General features: G+C 37.3%; 1 protein-coding gene across 1 annotated transcript; it reads left to right on the top strand.

Moving 5' to 3' along the window:
* Positions 1-888: 888 nt before the first annotated feature.
* On the top strand, positions 889-8,182 carry ndufa10 (NADH:ubiquinone oxidoreductase subunit A10). Its single transcript, XM_073855140.1, has 10 exons — positions 889-1,053; positions 1,392-1,560; positions 1,950-2,165; positions 2,572-2,660; positions 3,491-3,610; positions 5,943-6,022; positions 6,470-6,524; positions 6,604-6,693; positions 7,293-7,397; positions 7,970-8,182. The coding sequence occupies exons 1-10, from the start codon at positions 979-981 to the stop codon at positions 8,036-8,038; spliced, it is 1,068 nt and encodes a 355-aa protein (XP_073711241.1). The 5' UTR covers positions 889-978; the 3' UTR covers positions 8,039-8,182.
* Positions 8,183-16,909: the final 8,727 nt, after the last annotated feature.

Here is a 16,909-nt window from a genome sequence, read left to right as displayed (position 1 = left end):
ACAGCAAAGACCAGCATAATTCTGATGCTGGACCATTGGCTGGTTTAGCTGGTGGTCATCAGATACCAGCACCAAAACACAACATGCTGGTATGACCAGCATGGGATGCAGGTATGCTGATGACCACCAGATAAGCCAGCACCAAACCAGCATGGGAATTATGCTGGTTATGCTAGTCACCAGCAAACAGCACCAAAACACAACATATGCTCTTGCTTTTTTCAGCAGGGTTGTCTGCATTTTAAAGCAAAACAAAGGGCACTTATGTATTCTAAGATATGTCAGTGCAAGTTGTTTTCATTTTGGACAGTTTATTTTAAGACTAGTCTATTCCTGTCCGGGAAACTACCCCGTCCTTTCTACACTAGTCAACATTTGAAGTGTATCAAAAGCATTCATCAAAGTTGTCCAAAGACACGAACGGGTAATGGATATTGGTTTTAAGACAACTTTCAGGAAAGGTTTTGATACACTTCAAATGTTGACTAGTATATTTAGTTCTTTTAATAACTTCACACAGACGAACATCTGCAGAAAATAAGAATAATCCAACAGCGCCACCTGGTGTTCAGTTCACATGTAACAATGTAACATTCACATAATAACGAAATGGAAGAACAAAGAAAAACGTTTATCGACTTGATACTAAACACATTAGTTATTTTCCTCAGTGAAGGAGCTTAATTCTTAATTTATTTATATTATTTCCTCAGAACACGGTGACGGGCAGTCACTTTGTGTGAATTCTCATTAAACATGGTAATTTGTTTTTATTTAGCTCATTTGTTTTCAATTGTATTTTCAAATGATATAATAAATTATTTTTTTTTATTCAAAGTGATTTATTTTCACATTTACAAAAGGAATCGCTTTAAACAAAATGACGCGGCTGTGACGCAAAATTTCCGCGACCCGTCGCAGAGCTCCTTCCGCGACATTGAGGACCATCGGACGTACAGGAGTTTCTGAAGTTTTGCGATGGCGTTGCGGTTATTTCGGCTGGTTGTGCCCAGCGGTGCCGCAGCTTTGAAAGCAGGATCGCATGTGCCGACGGTAAGATTCAAACAAATCTCCTGCAGTCAAGACGAAAGTTTTATCTGCTCTGGGCCTATTGTAGTCAAACTGAAGGACAGCACCACAAGCTGTCAAAATAACAGCCTTTATTGTATTTATTACATTGATTGAGTTGTTTGCTAAATCTGCATTTATTTACATGTGCATTCACGTATGTTTACATACACCCACTCAAATGCGTACATTACCACGCTAAAATAAGACGTTTGCAGTTATTAACGCATTTAAATTACGTGAAGTTACTAATGTGTGACACATGAAGTGATCCAGCTTAACATATATGTAAAAGAAAAGTAACATGATGCATTCACTTTTAGGTTCAAATTCACAGCACTGCTGTGAGTAACCTGCGGTATGGATGGTGGGCTTATGCCCTGGGTGAGAGAACAACCTCCCGCTTCAAAGAAAACAGCAAGATCATTTCCATAGATGGCAACTTGGCATCAGGAAAAGGAGCACTTGCACAGAAATTGGCTGATAAACTTGGTAGGGAAAAAAAGGATTTACCTTTTTAATTACTAAAATATTCTAACAACAACATAGTCAGGAAACCCTGGAAAATCTGGGATTTCATATGTACAGGAAAAAAAATTGGAAGACCACCAGTGCATAATGATTAGCCTATTTTCAGTTTTACTATTTATAGATATGTGTTTAGGTAAAATGATTATTTTTGTTTAATTCTGAGAACTAATAATGAGATTTCACCCATATTTTATTTGCATTTATTTGCAGAAACTGGTAAAAATAGCAAATAAGATATAAGCTCATATATGAGGATCAGAAAAGGGCAAATATATGAGAGTATAGTCAGCTCCTAATGTTTATGGTGACAGTTTGTGGTTTAAATACAAAGCATATGTTTTTCTCATCAGGGATGCTGTATATGCCAGAGCCAGACACAAACTATGCAGATAAATTCACAAAGGAAAAAGCTCCTCTGGATAAAGTCTTTAATGGTAACTGCAGTCTGGAGAGGTTCTACTTGGAGCCCAAAGCTAGTGATGGGAACTCTTATCGCCTGCAGTGTTGGATGTACCTGATGAGGCTGCTGCAGTACTCTGATGCTATTGAACACCTGCTGTCAACAGGTAAACAAACTCGTTTAACACTTGTATCACGTAGGATTGTAGTTTAATTTTATGATAATCACAGAAACCTTAGACCTTGTTGTTTATTTTCATTTAAGTTAAATTGTTTAATTCATCAGTCTGTGTTGTTAATAGGACTGTTTTAAATGGACATATTGGTTACATTGAAGTTTAAAGTGAGACGATGCATCAATTGCTTATGACACAAAAATGATACAAATATGTCTACACTGCAACAATTATAAGTTCTTAAATCTTAATTTATAAAAATGTGAGTTATCATTTTTTCCACTTTTGGTTAACTATAGCAACACATTATTTAAGAAGAAAGTAGTTTAATAAAGTAAAGTAAAACATTTGATACCTGTTTTTATTTGTGACTTTTTTTCCTGTCTCTCTTTCTCAGGACAAGGAGTTATCCTGGAGCGATCCCCATTCAGTGACATGGTGTTTTTGGAGGCCATGCTTAAAGAAGGCTTCATTCGCAAGCAGTGTAAGTGATTCTGTGTGAAATTCACTTGTGATGTGAATAACATCTGACTAAAAAGACTTCAAAGCTGTTAATATTATATATTTGAGACTATAATAAGCCAGCAACTGCATCATGAATCATGTTTTTAACTTCCTAACATGTTTTATTTTAGAGGCTGTTTACACCTGGTATTAAGATGTGTTTTCATCGATCGGATCACAAGTGGACGAGAGAGATAAATTCTGTATACACCTGATATTTAAATATGTCTCTCTTGTCCACTTTAATCACTTCTGTCCTGATAACTTTGAGGAGGTGGGCTATGGGAGAGTATCTTCTCTTCTGTTTGCACGTGAGCGGGAGAAATGATGGGTTTAAATTGACGTAAACTAATATTATGTCAGAGTCCGCTGCTTGTGTTGTTAGTAAACATGCTGCACAGTGTTTTGTACATGTATTTCAGCGTAATTAATCAAATAAGCTAGCGCAACTTTCACAAGAAACTAATGAAAGACGTGTAAAGCAGCCGCTTTGGTTTTTATTAGTCAAAGCCTAAAGATAGCCCTGTACACTGTTCGCGCTGGAAGTCAGAAACGTTGTAAAACATTGTGCTCGGTACATCACATTAGATCAATAGACGGAGAGTAGGCGGTTTCTTGTGGCTGTTCGAACACATTTGAAAGTGGAAGTTTTACACTGTGTATACCCCTGTCTTTAGCGTTGTCCACTTGTGATCCGATCGACGAAACTCATCTTAATACCGGGTGTAAACAGATCCTTAGTCTTTTGTTTATTGAATATAATAAGAAACATCTAAAGACAGAGGTATGTGTTTGATGTTCTCCTGCAGTGTGTGGAGCATTATAATGAGGTTAAAGGTGTCAGTCTCTGTGAGTTTGTGCCCCCTCATCTGGTCATCTATGTGGACTCGCCTGCAGAAGAGGTTCAGAAGAATCTTAAGTCATCAGGAAAGGTGTGTGTGGGACTTCATATTTAAGTCAAATAATTAATCATTTGATTTTCATGAAAAACAAAACACTTTAGCCAACAATTTTTATAAAAGCACAAACAAAGGCGCAATATTGATATTTGAAAAATAATTAAAATTGTTTTATAGTTTGTATGCTTATTTTTGGCATAGTTTAAAAATAATAATCTCTAAAGAATAAATATCTTTATATGCTCTAGTGTTGGGCGATATGCCCTATTTTCAGATCGTCCTATCGTCAGCCTGTGAGATCGGCGATACACGATATTATCGGGGGGCGGGGCAGTAGTTTACTCATTTTTTTTATTTGTTAATTTTTACTCATTATAACAAGTCAATTGATGGGTGGACAAAAAAAAAACAAGACCGTAACACCGTCATGACCGCAACCTTCTGAAAACTGATGCCATTAAAGCGAGCGCGTCATTAAAACCCTATCATGATTACTTAATAACTGTAAAAACATTCATCTGCGCACGCGCACATACAAACTATTCAATGCATTTATTTAGTGCTGTTGCAGAAGACTACACGTGTCAAGCGGTGCTCTCATGAGGTGCCTTTTTAAACGCATCGGTCCAGCGGAATGCGATCATATATTAAACACAATCATATATTAAACACGAGGGACGTGTTGCTACAACTCATTGAAATGCATATCATAAACAGGATTAATACCTAGTGATCTGACTTCGGACAGAGCGCAGCTTTCTGCACGTACGCGAGAGTGAGTGAGGCGCTAATATGCAGCGGGTCATATTTTAAACAAAAAGTGAAGTTTGCCTCAGCTCGCATGAAACGCATTACTACTTTAGTTTATGTTTAGACTGCGGACAGACGCGAGAGCGCGTGGACATGAGACAGAGAGAAGCGCAGCTGCTCATGACGCGGCGCGCTGGATTTAGTGGTAAAAGGAGACCAAGACGCGCGCATTAAGTGCAGGTACGTGCAAGAAGGAATTCTCTCTTTACAAGCTCTCCACGTAAAGTGAAGCCCACAAACCCTCATGTGAGGAAAAGCATGCATTGTGGGTGTTAATATAAAACTATGATGATAATAATAATAATAATAACCATTCGCCAACTATCGCCATGAAAGCCTGACATTGGCGATATGTCTGAAGATCGTCGATACACGATACTATCGTCTATCGGCACAACCCTAATATGCTCCATGCAAATAGGGCTGGGTATTGGCAAGGGCCTCCCGATACGATACATATCACGATACATGGGCCATGATACAATGTATTACCTTACCATAAGATACAATACGTTGCGTGTTACGATACATTGCAATACTTTTTCTTCTTTTTTTCAAAAAATGTAAACAAAAATAGAGCTGATTTTTTAAAATCTTTTTTTTTAAAGCCCAGGTGCTTCCATACGTCGGCTTTGAAAGCTGCAGGTGTTTTTACATTTTTTTGCCATTTTCTCACTCCCGCTAACTTGGGACTTGGCCGAATGGCTGTATATGACAGACAACTGGAGAGCGACAACTACAGCAGTGGCGGAGGAGGTTGTTTGATGCGCACAGAGGGATTTGATGGGGTTTTTAAAATATCGATAGTAGAGATTGAACACTATCGTGGAAAAGTTATCACAATAGTTAGCTGTATCGATATTTTTGCACAGCCCTACATGCAAACAATACATGGTGGCACTTTATTTCTAAGCTCTATTAGTAAGCACATTTTAAGTCTGATATTAAATGTGTAAAGTCTGAAAGAAAAATGTGACATTAAACACCCAGCCTAATTTGAATGATTAAAAAATACTCCAAATAAAATAAGTTAATAATAATAATAACCTTGGAAAAAGGATCAGGATCCTCTTCTCTCAAATGCTATGACCATGTCTGCTTTTGGTGCTGAAACCGCACCCACTTACGGGAAAAGCTGTCGTCTCTCTTAACTTTCAAATACTGCTACAAGCTGAATGGATGCTTACAATTGTGTTAGAGGTGTGGCCATGCTCTGTGACTCCAGTGCATCATCAAGCCACCCAAATAATCCTGAACACAGAAATGTGGAAAAACTGGTAAACGGTGTAACTCCATAATTCAGTTCCACATATCTATCAGTCTTTGTAATGCATTTCAGCAATACATTCTAATCTTTATAATGAAACAATTGACTTTGCACGGACTTCGGATGAGCTGAATCCAGAATGACAGCAGATAAAGTATGAATTCAAGCTGTTTGTATGATTAAATTCTGCATCTTTCATGGTAAAAATATCACCAGTGTTCTGATTATACAACAATTGAAGAAAGAAACACAAATGATTTCCAAATGTTTGTTTCCTTACTTATGCAGTCATACCTCCAGAATGTTCCTTTAAGCTACCTGAAGAACATTGAGGCGTCGTACAAAAAAACCTTTCTTCCAAAAATCAGGTCAGTACCTAACCTTCCTTTTTTTACTGTCCCCCCTCAAAGTTTATTTAGGGAAGGCATGAGACAACAATTTAGTGGAAATATATTGACGCTATGCCAGAGAGAAGTGCTGCTGTAATTGTTGCAAAAGGTGGACATACCAAAAGTTTTAAGTTTAAAGTGGATAAAAACAGTACAACTCTCTTTATCTGATAGTTGTTGTGCTCAGAGCAGCCATTATAATGACATAAATAGTGTTTTGGAGGCAAAAAATCTGTATTTTCAGATTACACCACTGTATGTTTGTGGGTTAATTATTACAATGTCATTAGAGTTCTTCATGTAAAATTAACTGTTGTCCTTAAACTTTATCATAAGAAAGTCAGAGCAGCAGCATATTCCTTTAAATGTCTTTCATGTTCAGATTTTCGAAATGTTGGTGTTAAAAAAGCTACATGTGATTTTCAGGGAAGAGGCAGAGGTTCTCGCTTATGACACAACCCAAGTCCAGGACATCGAAAGGGTGAGAATTAAAGCAGTGTATGGAGCATGTTCAGACAAATGTCATTGCTTTCTGACTCTCTCTATATTTAACCACACAGATCGTGGAGGATATTGAATACCTCAAGTTTGAAAAGGGCCCTTGGCTGGAGCAAGATGATGTCACGTACCATTATATGCGAATGCTTGTGAGTGCCTGTTAAGCTATTTCAGATATAGTGATGGTTGATCGTTTCTTTGAACATTTTTCTTGATAACACTCTTTTACAATAACATTTAGCATGCATTCAGGTCATTTACTTCGTATTAGGGATGCACCAATATGGACATTTTGGCCGATACCGATAACTCTTTATATTTGGGGGCCCGATAACCGATATATATATATATGTATATATAGGCCGATAAATATTCATATTATTTTCACAAAGAAAAACTCCCAGACCGCGGACATCTTGTCTTTGCGCTAGACTAGCATACTCTTCTTAAGCCCGCAACACGTGTCATCTTTGTGCTATGTCACAGAAAGCACCAATCAATACTCCACATGGCCAGCAATGAGCAAGTGAAGTCGTTCAACAAACCAAAATAATCCATCATTTATCGGCTTTCATTTATCGGACTAATTTTGCTATCAGACCGATAACCGATAATATTAAAAATAAGCAGTTATCGGCCGATAACGATATGTCGGCCGATATATCGTGCATCCCTACTTCGTATTCTCACCTGAGATTGTTTATTTATCAATTATTGTTTTTTGTTTCTTTTACCTTTGCTAACTAGTGTGGAAGACAAGCAACGAGTGGCCAATATGACCTGCATCCCTAGATATCTCCCAGAAATCACAGTTGGTGCTCATGAGTTTGATTCCACCTTCTTTGCTTTCAAATCGGTATGTGCCTTTCACAAAAACTGCACCACTGAATTCAAAGCTTGACCATAAGCCAAATCTAATGGTTTTGATGTGCCCACATAATGTTAATTTATGAAAAAAATATTTTATTGCACTTTATTAATAATAGTGACTCACTGTACATTGCTAAAAGTCTTGGAGCTCATAGCTTTATTTTAAAAGAAAAAACAAAGATAACCTTTGCATTAAAAGATAAAAATGTCTACTATAATCACTACAAGTGCAGAGCCATTAAGTGTTTTCACAGAGCAAAGCATTGAGTGTTTTATAGGGTGTCACCTGATGTTGTTGAAATACAAAATGGGTACAAAGGTGGATACATGAAGAGCATGCTATGCTCTGATTGCTGCTATTTCAGCCCTAAAACTAAAGCACACAAAGCTTAAATTCAGCCGAGAGAACACGTGAAAGTGAGGCTCATTATTATACATGATATGCCTGCTCTTATTGAGTATCTTAAAGGTATTTCAGAAGAAGGTCACAGTAAAACATGGACACTGCACACCAGGGCTTTAGATTCTAACTTCTGATATGAATATTTGTCCATTTAGCTCCCCGGAAAGAAATACGCTGAAGGTTATAATGAAGACGTCGGGGACAAAGGCATCTGGCTCAAGTGAGAAATCCTAGCTTGGCCGAAGGGAAGGACACCTGAATGAGAGACTGATTCAAGTCTATGTCCTGTGAAGAAGATCTATGTTCTGCTATTCTTCACCTGAAGATTTCATTGTACATTGTTAATAAAAAAATCTGTTTATGTTGAACAGTGTGTTTGTTTAATGTAGTGTCACATTAGATTTATGGTAACTATAATCTTGCTAGATGAAAGCCATCTATAATAATTTGTTTTTGGAAAAATGCACTTTGTGAGACAAAAGTGACATATAACTGCGGAAATGAATTTGAGTGTGGCGACTCGATATTTCATTTCATTTTATTGTGGTGGGCCGGTGACTAATCACCACAATTAAATGATATTTTTCTCAGAAATAGCACAATGAAAACCGGGTCATTAGACACCTGAAACCTGTAGTTTCTCGTCAGTCAGAGATAAGATGATGTGTCTGCGGCGGATGCCGGTAAGAGCACGGCCCGCTGATCCGGGAACATTGATGATGCCAGTCGTGCTCCTCACATTACCTTCAGCTTCATTGCTAATTATTTACCAACATCTCCAATGATGCCGATTAAAGACCCTGCTTCAGAAAGCTTTAAGACCCTCTATAAAGGGATTGGATTTACAATGATTTAATAATACGCACACAGTACATTGAGCTTTTCATGTGATACTCAAAATGTTTAAATGGACAGAAAACAGATACATAAATAGCCTAAAATGTGTCTTGTTTTAAAAATGGAGAGGAGCTGTACATTTATTTTATTTGAATAGTACCAAAAGCATGGAGGACATTAAGGTATGCTAAGGTAACGTTGCAGGTTGCTTAATGTATGCCATGTAAAAAATGGTCAAAAGCTTGCCAAAATCAGCTGAAACCAAGCTTTGAGACCAGCTTGAAACCAGCCTGCCCAAATTAGGTTGGTTTTAGCCGTTTTCTTCAATAGGGTTGAATCTGTTTTTGTTTGAAACCATCAGAGGATGCTTTTACAGTTTTCATGCCGCTTTGAAACTTCAAGGGAACTGATGTTACCACAGATGCCTGTGTGCCCAATTAAGTTTCTCTCTTCTCAGAGGAGGGCACTGTTGTACCTTTAATTTTAAAATATCAAACCTAAACTCTTATGGATTCATGTCTCAAGGCAAGAGACTTTCGGCTTTACTTGCTTCTTCTCAGGTGTATTTTACATTGTGTCTGCTTTTATTTTGACAGCACTGTTTTAAATGCATAAATATTTCATGCACATGGATCCTCCCACAGCTGTTATTGTATGTGTTTGCTCTCTCAGTGGATGCTGCGGTGCATGTCTAATAATGACAGCAGGTAGGGTTCTGAATTCAAATTTGAGTACTAAACAAAAAAGTGCACATTATTGACAAAGTGGAACATTTGAATTAAACTTCATTACTGCATTCAATCTGAATTTAAAAGGCTAAATTGGAGCAGCTCATTAGCAGGCTCTCTGTTTTTAGCATTGGTGTGAATGAATTGAAGGTGTTACCTGGCAGCATGGAGGGATGGGTTGTTAAAAGAGGAGGATGGAAAGATAAACAAAGCTTTTGGATCTATTGTGATGGTGGTGACAGGTGAAGGGCAGACAGCAATGACATGAAGAAACATGAATGGCTGTAAATGAAGTTTGAATATATTAATGACAGAGCAAAATAAACAAGCTGGATGATAATAGTGATAGTTTTGATGACATTCTGCATTAATTGGTTTAAAAACAGTACATGATGTTTGAAGGTGCATTACGGCTAACTATTATTTTGGAGCAACAGATGGAGAGACCCAATAACCATAATTAATTTCTTATCACATTGTGTGAACACACTTTATTTCCACTAATTTCCTGTATTATTTGCGCAATACAGTAAGTTGTTGGGTTGTGTAGCCTATTACTGTATGCATATAAAATTGTATTAAAGGCCTCTGTTAATGTAGGGCACCCTGCAATATTTTTATACAAATATAAAAAAGTTTTCCATAATAGCATTTTTTAGAAAACGAATAAGTCTATATTTGGCTGAAATAGACACACATGAAAGTTCAAGATCTTTTTTGTGTCTTCAGAGAGATGCTTTCACACTGTCAGAAGACCTCGGGCAACAGTTTTATAGTGAGAACATCAAGAGCAGATCTCCTTCTGACGGCTCTTAGTTTAGTTTTACTCACATGACTTTAATTATATTTCACACTTCGTTTTAAATTAATCGTTAACATGCAAGAAGAGAGCGTGATTTGCTGGCTTCAATTACTCATGTACTCTTGTCACTGTGACCGGGTTATTTTTGAAATCCTGTCATGCACACTTAACCTAAAGGGAGACAGGTAAAAACCAGCTTTCAACTCATCGTATTTCAGGTTTTTCTTTTTAATGACTGCATTAATGACAGTATTTGCTATTGAATCAAAAGGTTTGGTGCTACAGTTGGCACAATTGGAGAAACAACGTCCCCTTTGTCAGGCTACTGTGTTGTATTATGTTATAAAATCTTATATAAAACATAATAACCTTGGAATAAAAACAGTGGAGGTCTTTGGGATGTCCCCACTAATATAGTAAAATCAAACCTGTATGTCTGTCCTGTGTTTGTTTCAATATATACACTGTAAAAAATGTCTGTATAATTACAGTATTTCTGGGTATTACTGGCAACTAGCTGCCGGTAACTTACTGTAGATTTTACATTTATGTTATTTACTGGCAACATATTGTTCAAAGTTAAATGAACATGAAACATTTTCAGACGTTATCTTCTACAGTAAGTTACTGGCAACCAGCTGCAAAATTACAGCAATTTTTTTACAGTGCACTGCTGCTGAGGTGCCAATGGTTCAATTTTGTACCTTTACAGGTATACGTAACATAATACAACGTTGAACCTTCTTGGGTACATTACCTTAAGGATCTATTGTGTAGCTTTAAAGGTAACAGTTAAGGGTTTTGTATTTTTGTAATAGTTACAAAATTGTTCCTTACATTTCACAAAAGTTTTTTAAGATGTCATATAAACCTTTGGTGTCCCCAGAGTACGTATGTGAATTTCTAGCTCAAAATATCATATAGATAATTTATTATAGCATGTTAAAATTGGAACTTTGTAGGTGTGAGAAAAAAAATTGCCGTTTCCTTTAACATGCAAATGAGCTGATCTCTGCACTAAATAGCAGTGCCTTGGTTGGATAGTGCAGATTAAGGAGCGGTATTATCCCCTTCTGACATCACAAGGGGAGACAAATTTCAATGACCTATTTTTTCACATGCTTGTAGAGAATGCTTTACCGAAACTAAGGTACTGGATTGTTCTTTTTCACATTTTCAAGGTTGATAGAAGCACTGGGGACCCAATTATTGCACTTAAACATGGAAAAAGTCAGATTTTCATTATATGTCTCCTTTAAGGTACACAATAGGTCTTAAGGGTATAATATAACTAACAACATTTCAATCTGTTGTATACCCAAAGATACAAAAAATAACCTTTGAGGGTACCACCCCAGTGACAGAAAAGCTGCAGTTTTGTGTCATTGTTTTTGACAGTGTGCTTATGTGGATAAAATGTTTGATATTGTTCTCATAATTGTAAAGAAACTCCCTATAGCTGTGTGAATGTGTTTACATTAATGCCAATGATTGGCCTGGATTTCCCCATGCTGCCTTGCGTGCAAATTTATAAACGCTGCAAGTCAAACATGGAAACTATGGACCAATTCTAATTTGCACCTGAAATAGCGAAACAATCACAGAACGGGGAGGGGGCAGCAAGACGATGACCACGTCTATGCAACACACCAAAGCAGTTTTGTTTATCCAACGCGGGAGCAGACGCAAAGTTACTTTTCAATACAGCCTTAGATAATGTTCTAAGTAGGTTTGAATGCAAGTTTATTTTAAAAAAAGAGCAACTTTTGGCATTAAACAATTTCATATCCAAGAAGGATGTTTAAAAATGGCAAGACATGATAACCACAGAGTTTTATAGGACCAACCTGCTAGGCGTCGTCGACGACGAAGTACAATTAACTTATAAATAGTAACTGGAATTTATTAATATTATATTGTCATTATGCCTGTACTGTGGTTGTCACCGTGCCACTAAGTTGTATTGCTTTCAATATCAACATACAGCTACCGGTTTAGTTGCATAGCTTTCAGCTGTGTGCACATGTACCGATAAAAGTTATACGTTTGAACTTATGTCGCTCTACATACGTCATCTGGTATAATTGAAACGATTGGCTATGGGCTACATACAGACACATTTTATAGACATTCGTAGCGCCCCAATAAACAGCTCTGGGCATTTGTAAATAGGGTGGCCATTCGTGCCAGTTCCGCCGGACACGTCCCGAACATGTTTTCGGGTTCGTTCTCCGGAAGTCGCGTTGCTCGACCGCATACGTCATCGAGGTTCTCACATTTCAGTTAAAATACATTCAAAAATTAAGATTTATTTCTTTTAAGACATACAATCATTGTAGTTTTATTCTTACCTTGAAATGTAATGGTTGCTTTTCTGAAATTAAACCCGAAATATTAAACCTTGATGAAGTATGCAGTCGACCAACGCGACTTCCGGAGAACAAACCCGAAAACATGTTCGGACGTGTCCGGCGGAGCTGGCGCGGGTGGCCACCCTATTTGTAAACCACGCCTCAAATACGAGAAAATGAGCATAGGGTTCCCAGACCACGTCTCATTTTCTATGAGACTGGTCTGGTGTCAGCCAGGCTAGCCAATGACTGGAAATGTGGGGTAAAACTGGGTAAAACATACAACCTTACACCTTTAGATTGTTACATCAGATAATGTCTATCAACATCATGTGTTTGCATAATGGGTTTGTGTTATTTTGCAGCGTCCTTTTACAGCATAACATGGCCATTCTGACATCCCTCATTTTTGTATGCATATTGTTATTAACAGTGGCTTGATTTAATGCGCACCTCAAATGTGTGAACTTCAGTTAGACATTTTCATATTTTTTCATATTAAGAACACCGAGTAGAAAAAAAGGAAACATTTCTTGAGGAATTCTCAAAAAATCCTGTTCATTTGTTCTCTGGCTAAAATGAAGCCCGGAGCCATCATAAATTACCATTTCATTAAGATTCAGAAGCCAAACGGACTTAAATATTCATGGATTCCCTTCTTTCTTTGATTAGATTTTAATTACATGATATTGTCTTAAACAAATGAGGGACGTCAACGTACGTCGCTATTTGTTTTTGAGGGGTAATGAACATCTGAAATGTAGAACGGCTTCAAAGAGAAGGACCATTTACCCAGTGAAACGGAACGACCCCTGAGAGCCCAGCGTTGTGTCTTGTTTCTGTCAAGGAGAAACACAGAATGCAAAAATACCCCAAGCACCAGGGCAGGACCTTTTATTTCTAGTTTCTTCTTCTTCAACTCATTCACTTCTTTCTTTCTTTCTCCCTGCCTTAAAACTTTCATGACCTCTAGTAATTATTCAAAAATAGCTTGATGCATGACTCGTGTGCATGACGCTTCAAATTATGAGCAAGTTACAGCTCTTAGGTTCTTCTCCCCAATGAGCATTCAGATATGCATGTAAATTTCTCCGTTTTAAATTCAAGGCAAGAAAATGTGATGCACCTGTCGTAAACCAAGGTCAAGGTAGGTGCGCTGTAGACACGGTGTTTGCAACAATGTTAACTGCATTGTAGCAATTTAAACCTGCTGTAACCGGATCGAAATGACCACACTTCTTTTCATTTTTCCTGAAAACTGTAACTGATTAAATATTTACAAAGCTCAGCATGACCATTTATTTTTATAACCTTGGCTTCATTTGTTCTGCCACAATGTTGTAATGCAAAATCAAAAGCATCTAAAAACAAATGAGTGCTCACCAATGACTTTGGGATCAAAAAAGCAACATCTAAAGGTCACAAATAATGGCTGTGATACAGCAGTTTGTCTACCACGAATAACTCTCCTCACAACAAAGATGCCAGCTCTTCATTTTAATGGTCTCATTAAATTCGCTTGCAGGTGAGCAGCATGTCCGCTACAATAAAGACATATCAAAACCATAGCGTACTTGGTAAATAAGTGTGCTATCCAAACCCACAAATGAACACTTAAGGAGAAATACATGGTGTAAACGAGCATGTAGCTCATTTAGCAATATTTATAAAGTGTTCCCACGGAGTTGAATGTCCAGAGCGATGGCATCTACCCATTATGGCGAGACAGATGCAGAAACTCTTTCCCAATAAACAAACAAATGGCCTGCTTGCTTCCATACGGTGGCTATCTTGCACGGCCAGCACTTTTGGTTTGGAGAAATAATAGGCTTTGATGAGTGGAGATAAATCAGCTCATTCAAGTAATTGTGCCTTATGGGGATTTGCAGCCTCTGTGTAATGGCTCTCTTAAACACACAGGATAAGATGACCATGGCTGACTCATCAAATTTGGCCATTTCTTCTCACATATTTCTCAAAATGTATCCTCTGCCTAACAACTATAATTTGGTTTTACAGCATGTTGTGTCACTATGACGTCTTATTCACTCAGAATAATTCGGAACACTCAAAAATATGTGTTATTTTCAACACAACATTGGGTCAAAAAGGTAGGCTGAGTTGCTGGGTTTGCCCTTCTTGACTCAATGTTGGGTTTAAAAATAACACAGCATTTTTTTTTGCGTCAAGGAGGACATTTTTATATGTACACTCTAAATGTGGTGGATTGTTTTAACCCATGATTGGGTATAATATGGACAAACCCAACTTTTAGGTTGAATTTACCCAGAAAACGTCAATATTTGACACCAACTATAGGTTAAAACAACCCAGCAAACCCACCAGTTTGTCCATATTTTAGTCGACCATGTGTTTAAAACAACCCGCCTTTTAACGTTTTTACATTTTAAATATATGTTTACAGACATAATTCTGGGTTATGTGTTGGGTCAAAACTAACCCAACCTGTTGGGATGTAATTTAACCAGTGCTGCAAATGGGGGGGGGGCTACGATGTTTGGGGAGTAAATTAAAATGGTGGAATTGAACTTAATAGCATATATAATATGGAAAATCGAAATTAACCTATGCTGTATCGTTTTAACCTAAAATGCTGGGTTGTTTAAACCCATTAGGTCAAATATAAAAATTTTCTGGGTTAAGTTAACCCAACGGATGGATTTGTCCTTTTCTGACCCAGAATTTTTTAGAATGTAAGATTACACCCGGCGCAATGCAGCGCAATAGATTAGACCATTGACCAACTAAAACCTTGTCTAAAGTCTAAAGTCAATGGCGCAGTATTGTTTTTGTTATTTAAAGAGCGCGTTAGTAATATGCGCCTATAAACGGGAGAACAATGCATTAAACTAATCATGTAGGCCATACATTTACAGCAAATAAAAGCCTGCTAATTTTACTTTTTTTACTTATAAAATGTTTACTTTAATACAAAAAATAACATTTCAATACAAATAAAAACAACTATTTTTTTAAACATAAATTTTAAAATGGTGGTCTTTCTTCTCCGCTTAGTTTTTCAGTTTACAAATTCTGCCATCTAAATAGGGAATCGGTATGGCGTGAGCCTAACTGGCTTTTAAAGGGGATGGGAGATGAGACTCTCATTGGTTTATTGCACTTTACGCCCAAAACACCCATTACTCATTACAAGAATAGGAACAACACTTTTAGACTGTGCCCTAGGCGCACAAACCATTTTTCCCGTTGTTAAATTAGTTGTTAAATAAAGTGGATTCGGACATCTAGGTCTCAAAGTGTGCTTTAGACTGTGCGCTGTGCGCTTTAGACCATGCGCTTATATCATTAAAATAGGCCCCTTTATGTTTAAAATCTGATTGATTATTTAGCATTTGTTTATGAACTGCATAGCTATGTTTATGTTATCTTGCTCATTCTAAATACGAATCTTTGGAGCAACACTCTCAAACACAAGAAATATAGCTGTTCTTTGCCTAAAGGTCTTAGAATCCTGTTATAAAACTCCTGAACATTGTGCAATGAGACACAGCACCATTCTTCATGATGAAATGCCTGCAGCTCATTGAGGTGAAATTCTGCTTTAGAGCTTCCATTAGATGTTCAATGATGTTCAAATCTTCTGATTGACGAGGTCGGAGAGTTTCTCAAATCTCAGAATGAGGGAATATTATTAGGGTTTAGGATGTACGTGATTGTGTTAGAACCTCATATTACTTGGCTGATACAAAACCACACACGTCACATTTTCAGATTTAATGACTTTCCCAAGATAACCTATAAAGACCCCCAGCACATTTAACAGCAGTTAACCTGTCTGGCTGTATAGGAAACAGTGTAAGAATCTTGGTTACAACCACTTTTTATATTGTGTTTATGTTATTTCATACATCTTCTGTACTGTCTAATGATCTGTGGTGAGCAGTTTGTTACCTCAGGAGAGTTCACATTGTCCTAGAATGCTGATATGGAAATTTCATCAGGCCTTTAACAATGTGGCACTCATCCATTTTCAAGAGTGTCCTTTAAGGACCATTACCTGTTTTTAAGTAGTTCCTTTTTCAATATGTTTCCGAAAGTTACTATAAGACAATCACTGATGCCTGATGTTGCCTGATAAGCACTGTCACTGTCAGGCAACATCATTGCTGTGATTTGGATAAGATACAGGTACTTGCAAACTAAGACAAATGTCATTTGTGGCAAAAAGATTTTACTTTCAGGATTTAGTTATGCATTTTAGTCATAAACAGTGGCGGATCGTGACTGCTCTTCCGAGGAACGCAAATTCAAAATAAGTGTTCGAAGTGTCGTGTGTTGCTCATTTTTTTCAAAATATGTGTTTGTTGTGTCATGTTAACTATGTGCATCACGTGT

Source organism: Misgurnus anguillicaudatus, chromosome 17 (genome assembly GCF_027580225.2).
Source record: "Misgurnus anguillicaudatus chromosome 17, ASM2758022v2, whole genome shotgun sequence".
NCBI classification, from domain to species: Eukaryota; Metazoa; Chordata; class Actinopteri; order Cypriniformes; family Cobitidae; genus Misgurnus; species Misgurnus anguillicaudatus.
Note: the sequence above shows the minus strand (reverse complement) of the source record. Positions and strands in the feature narration are given on the sequence as shown.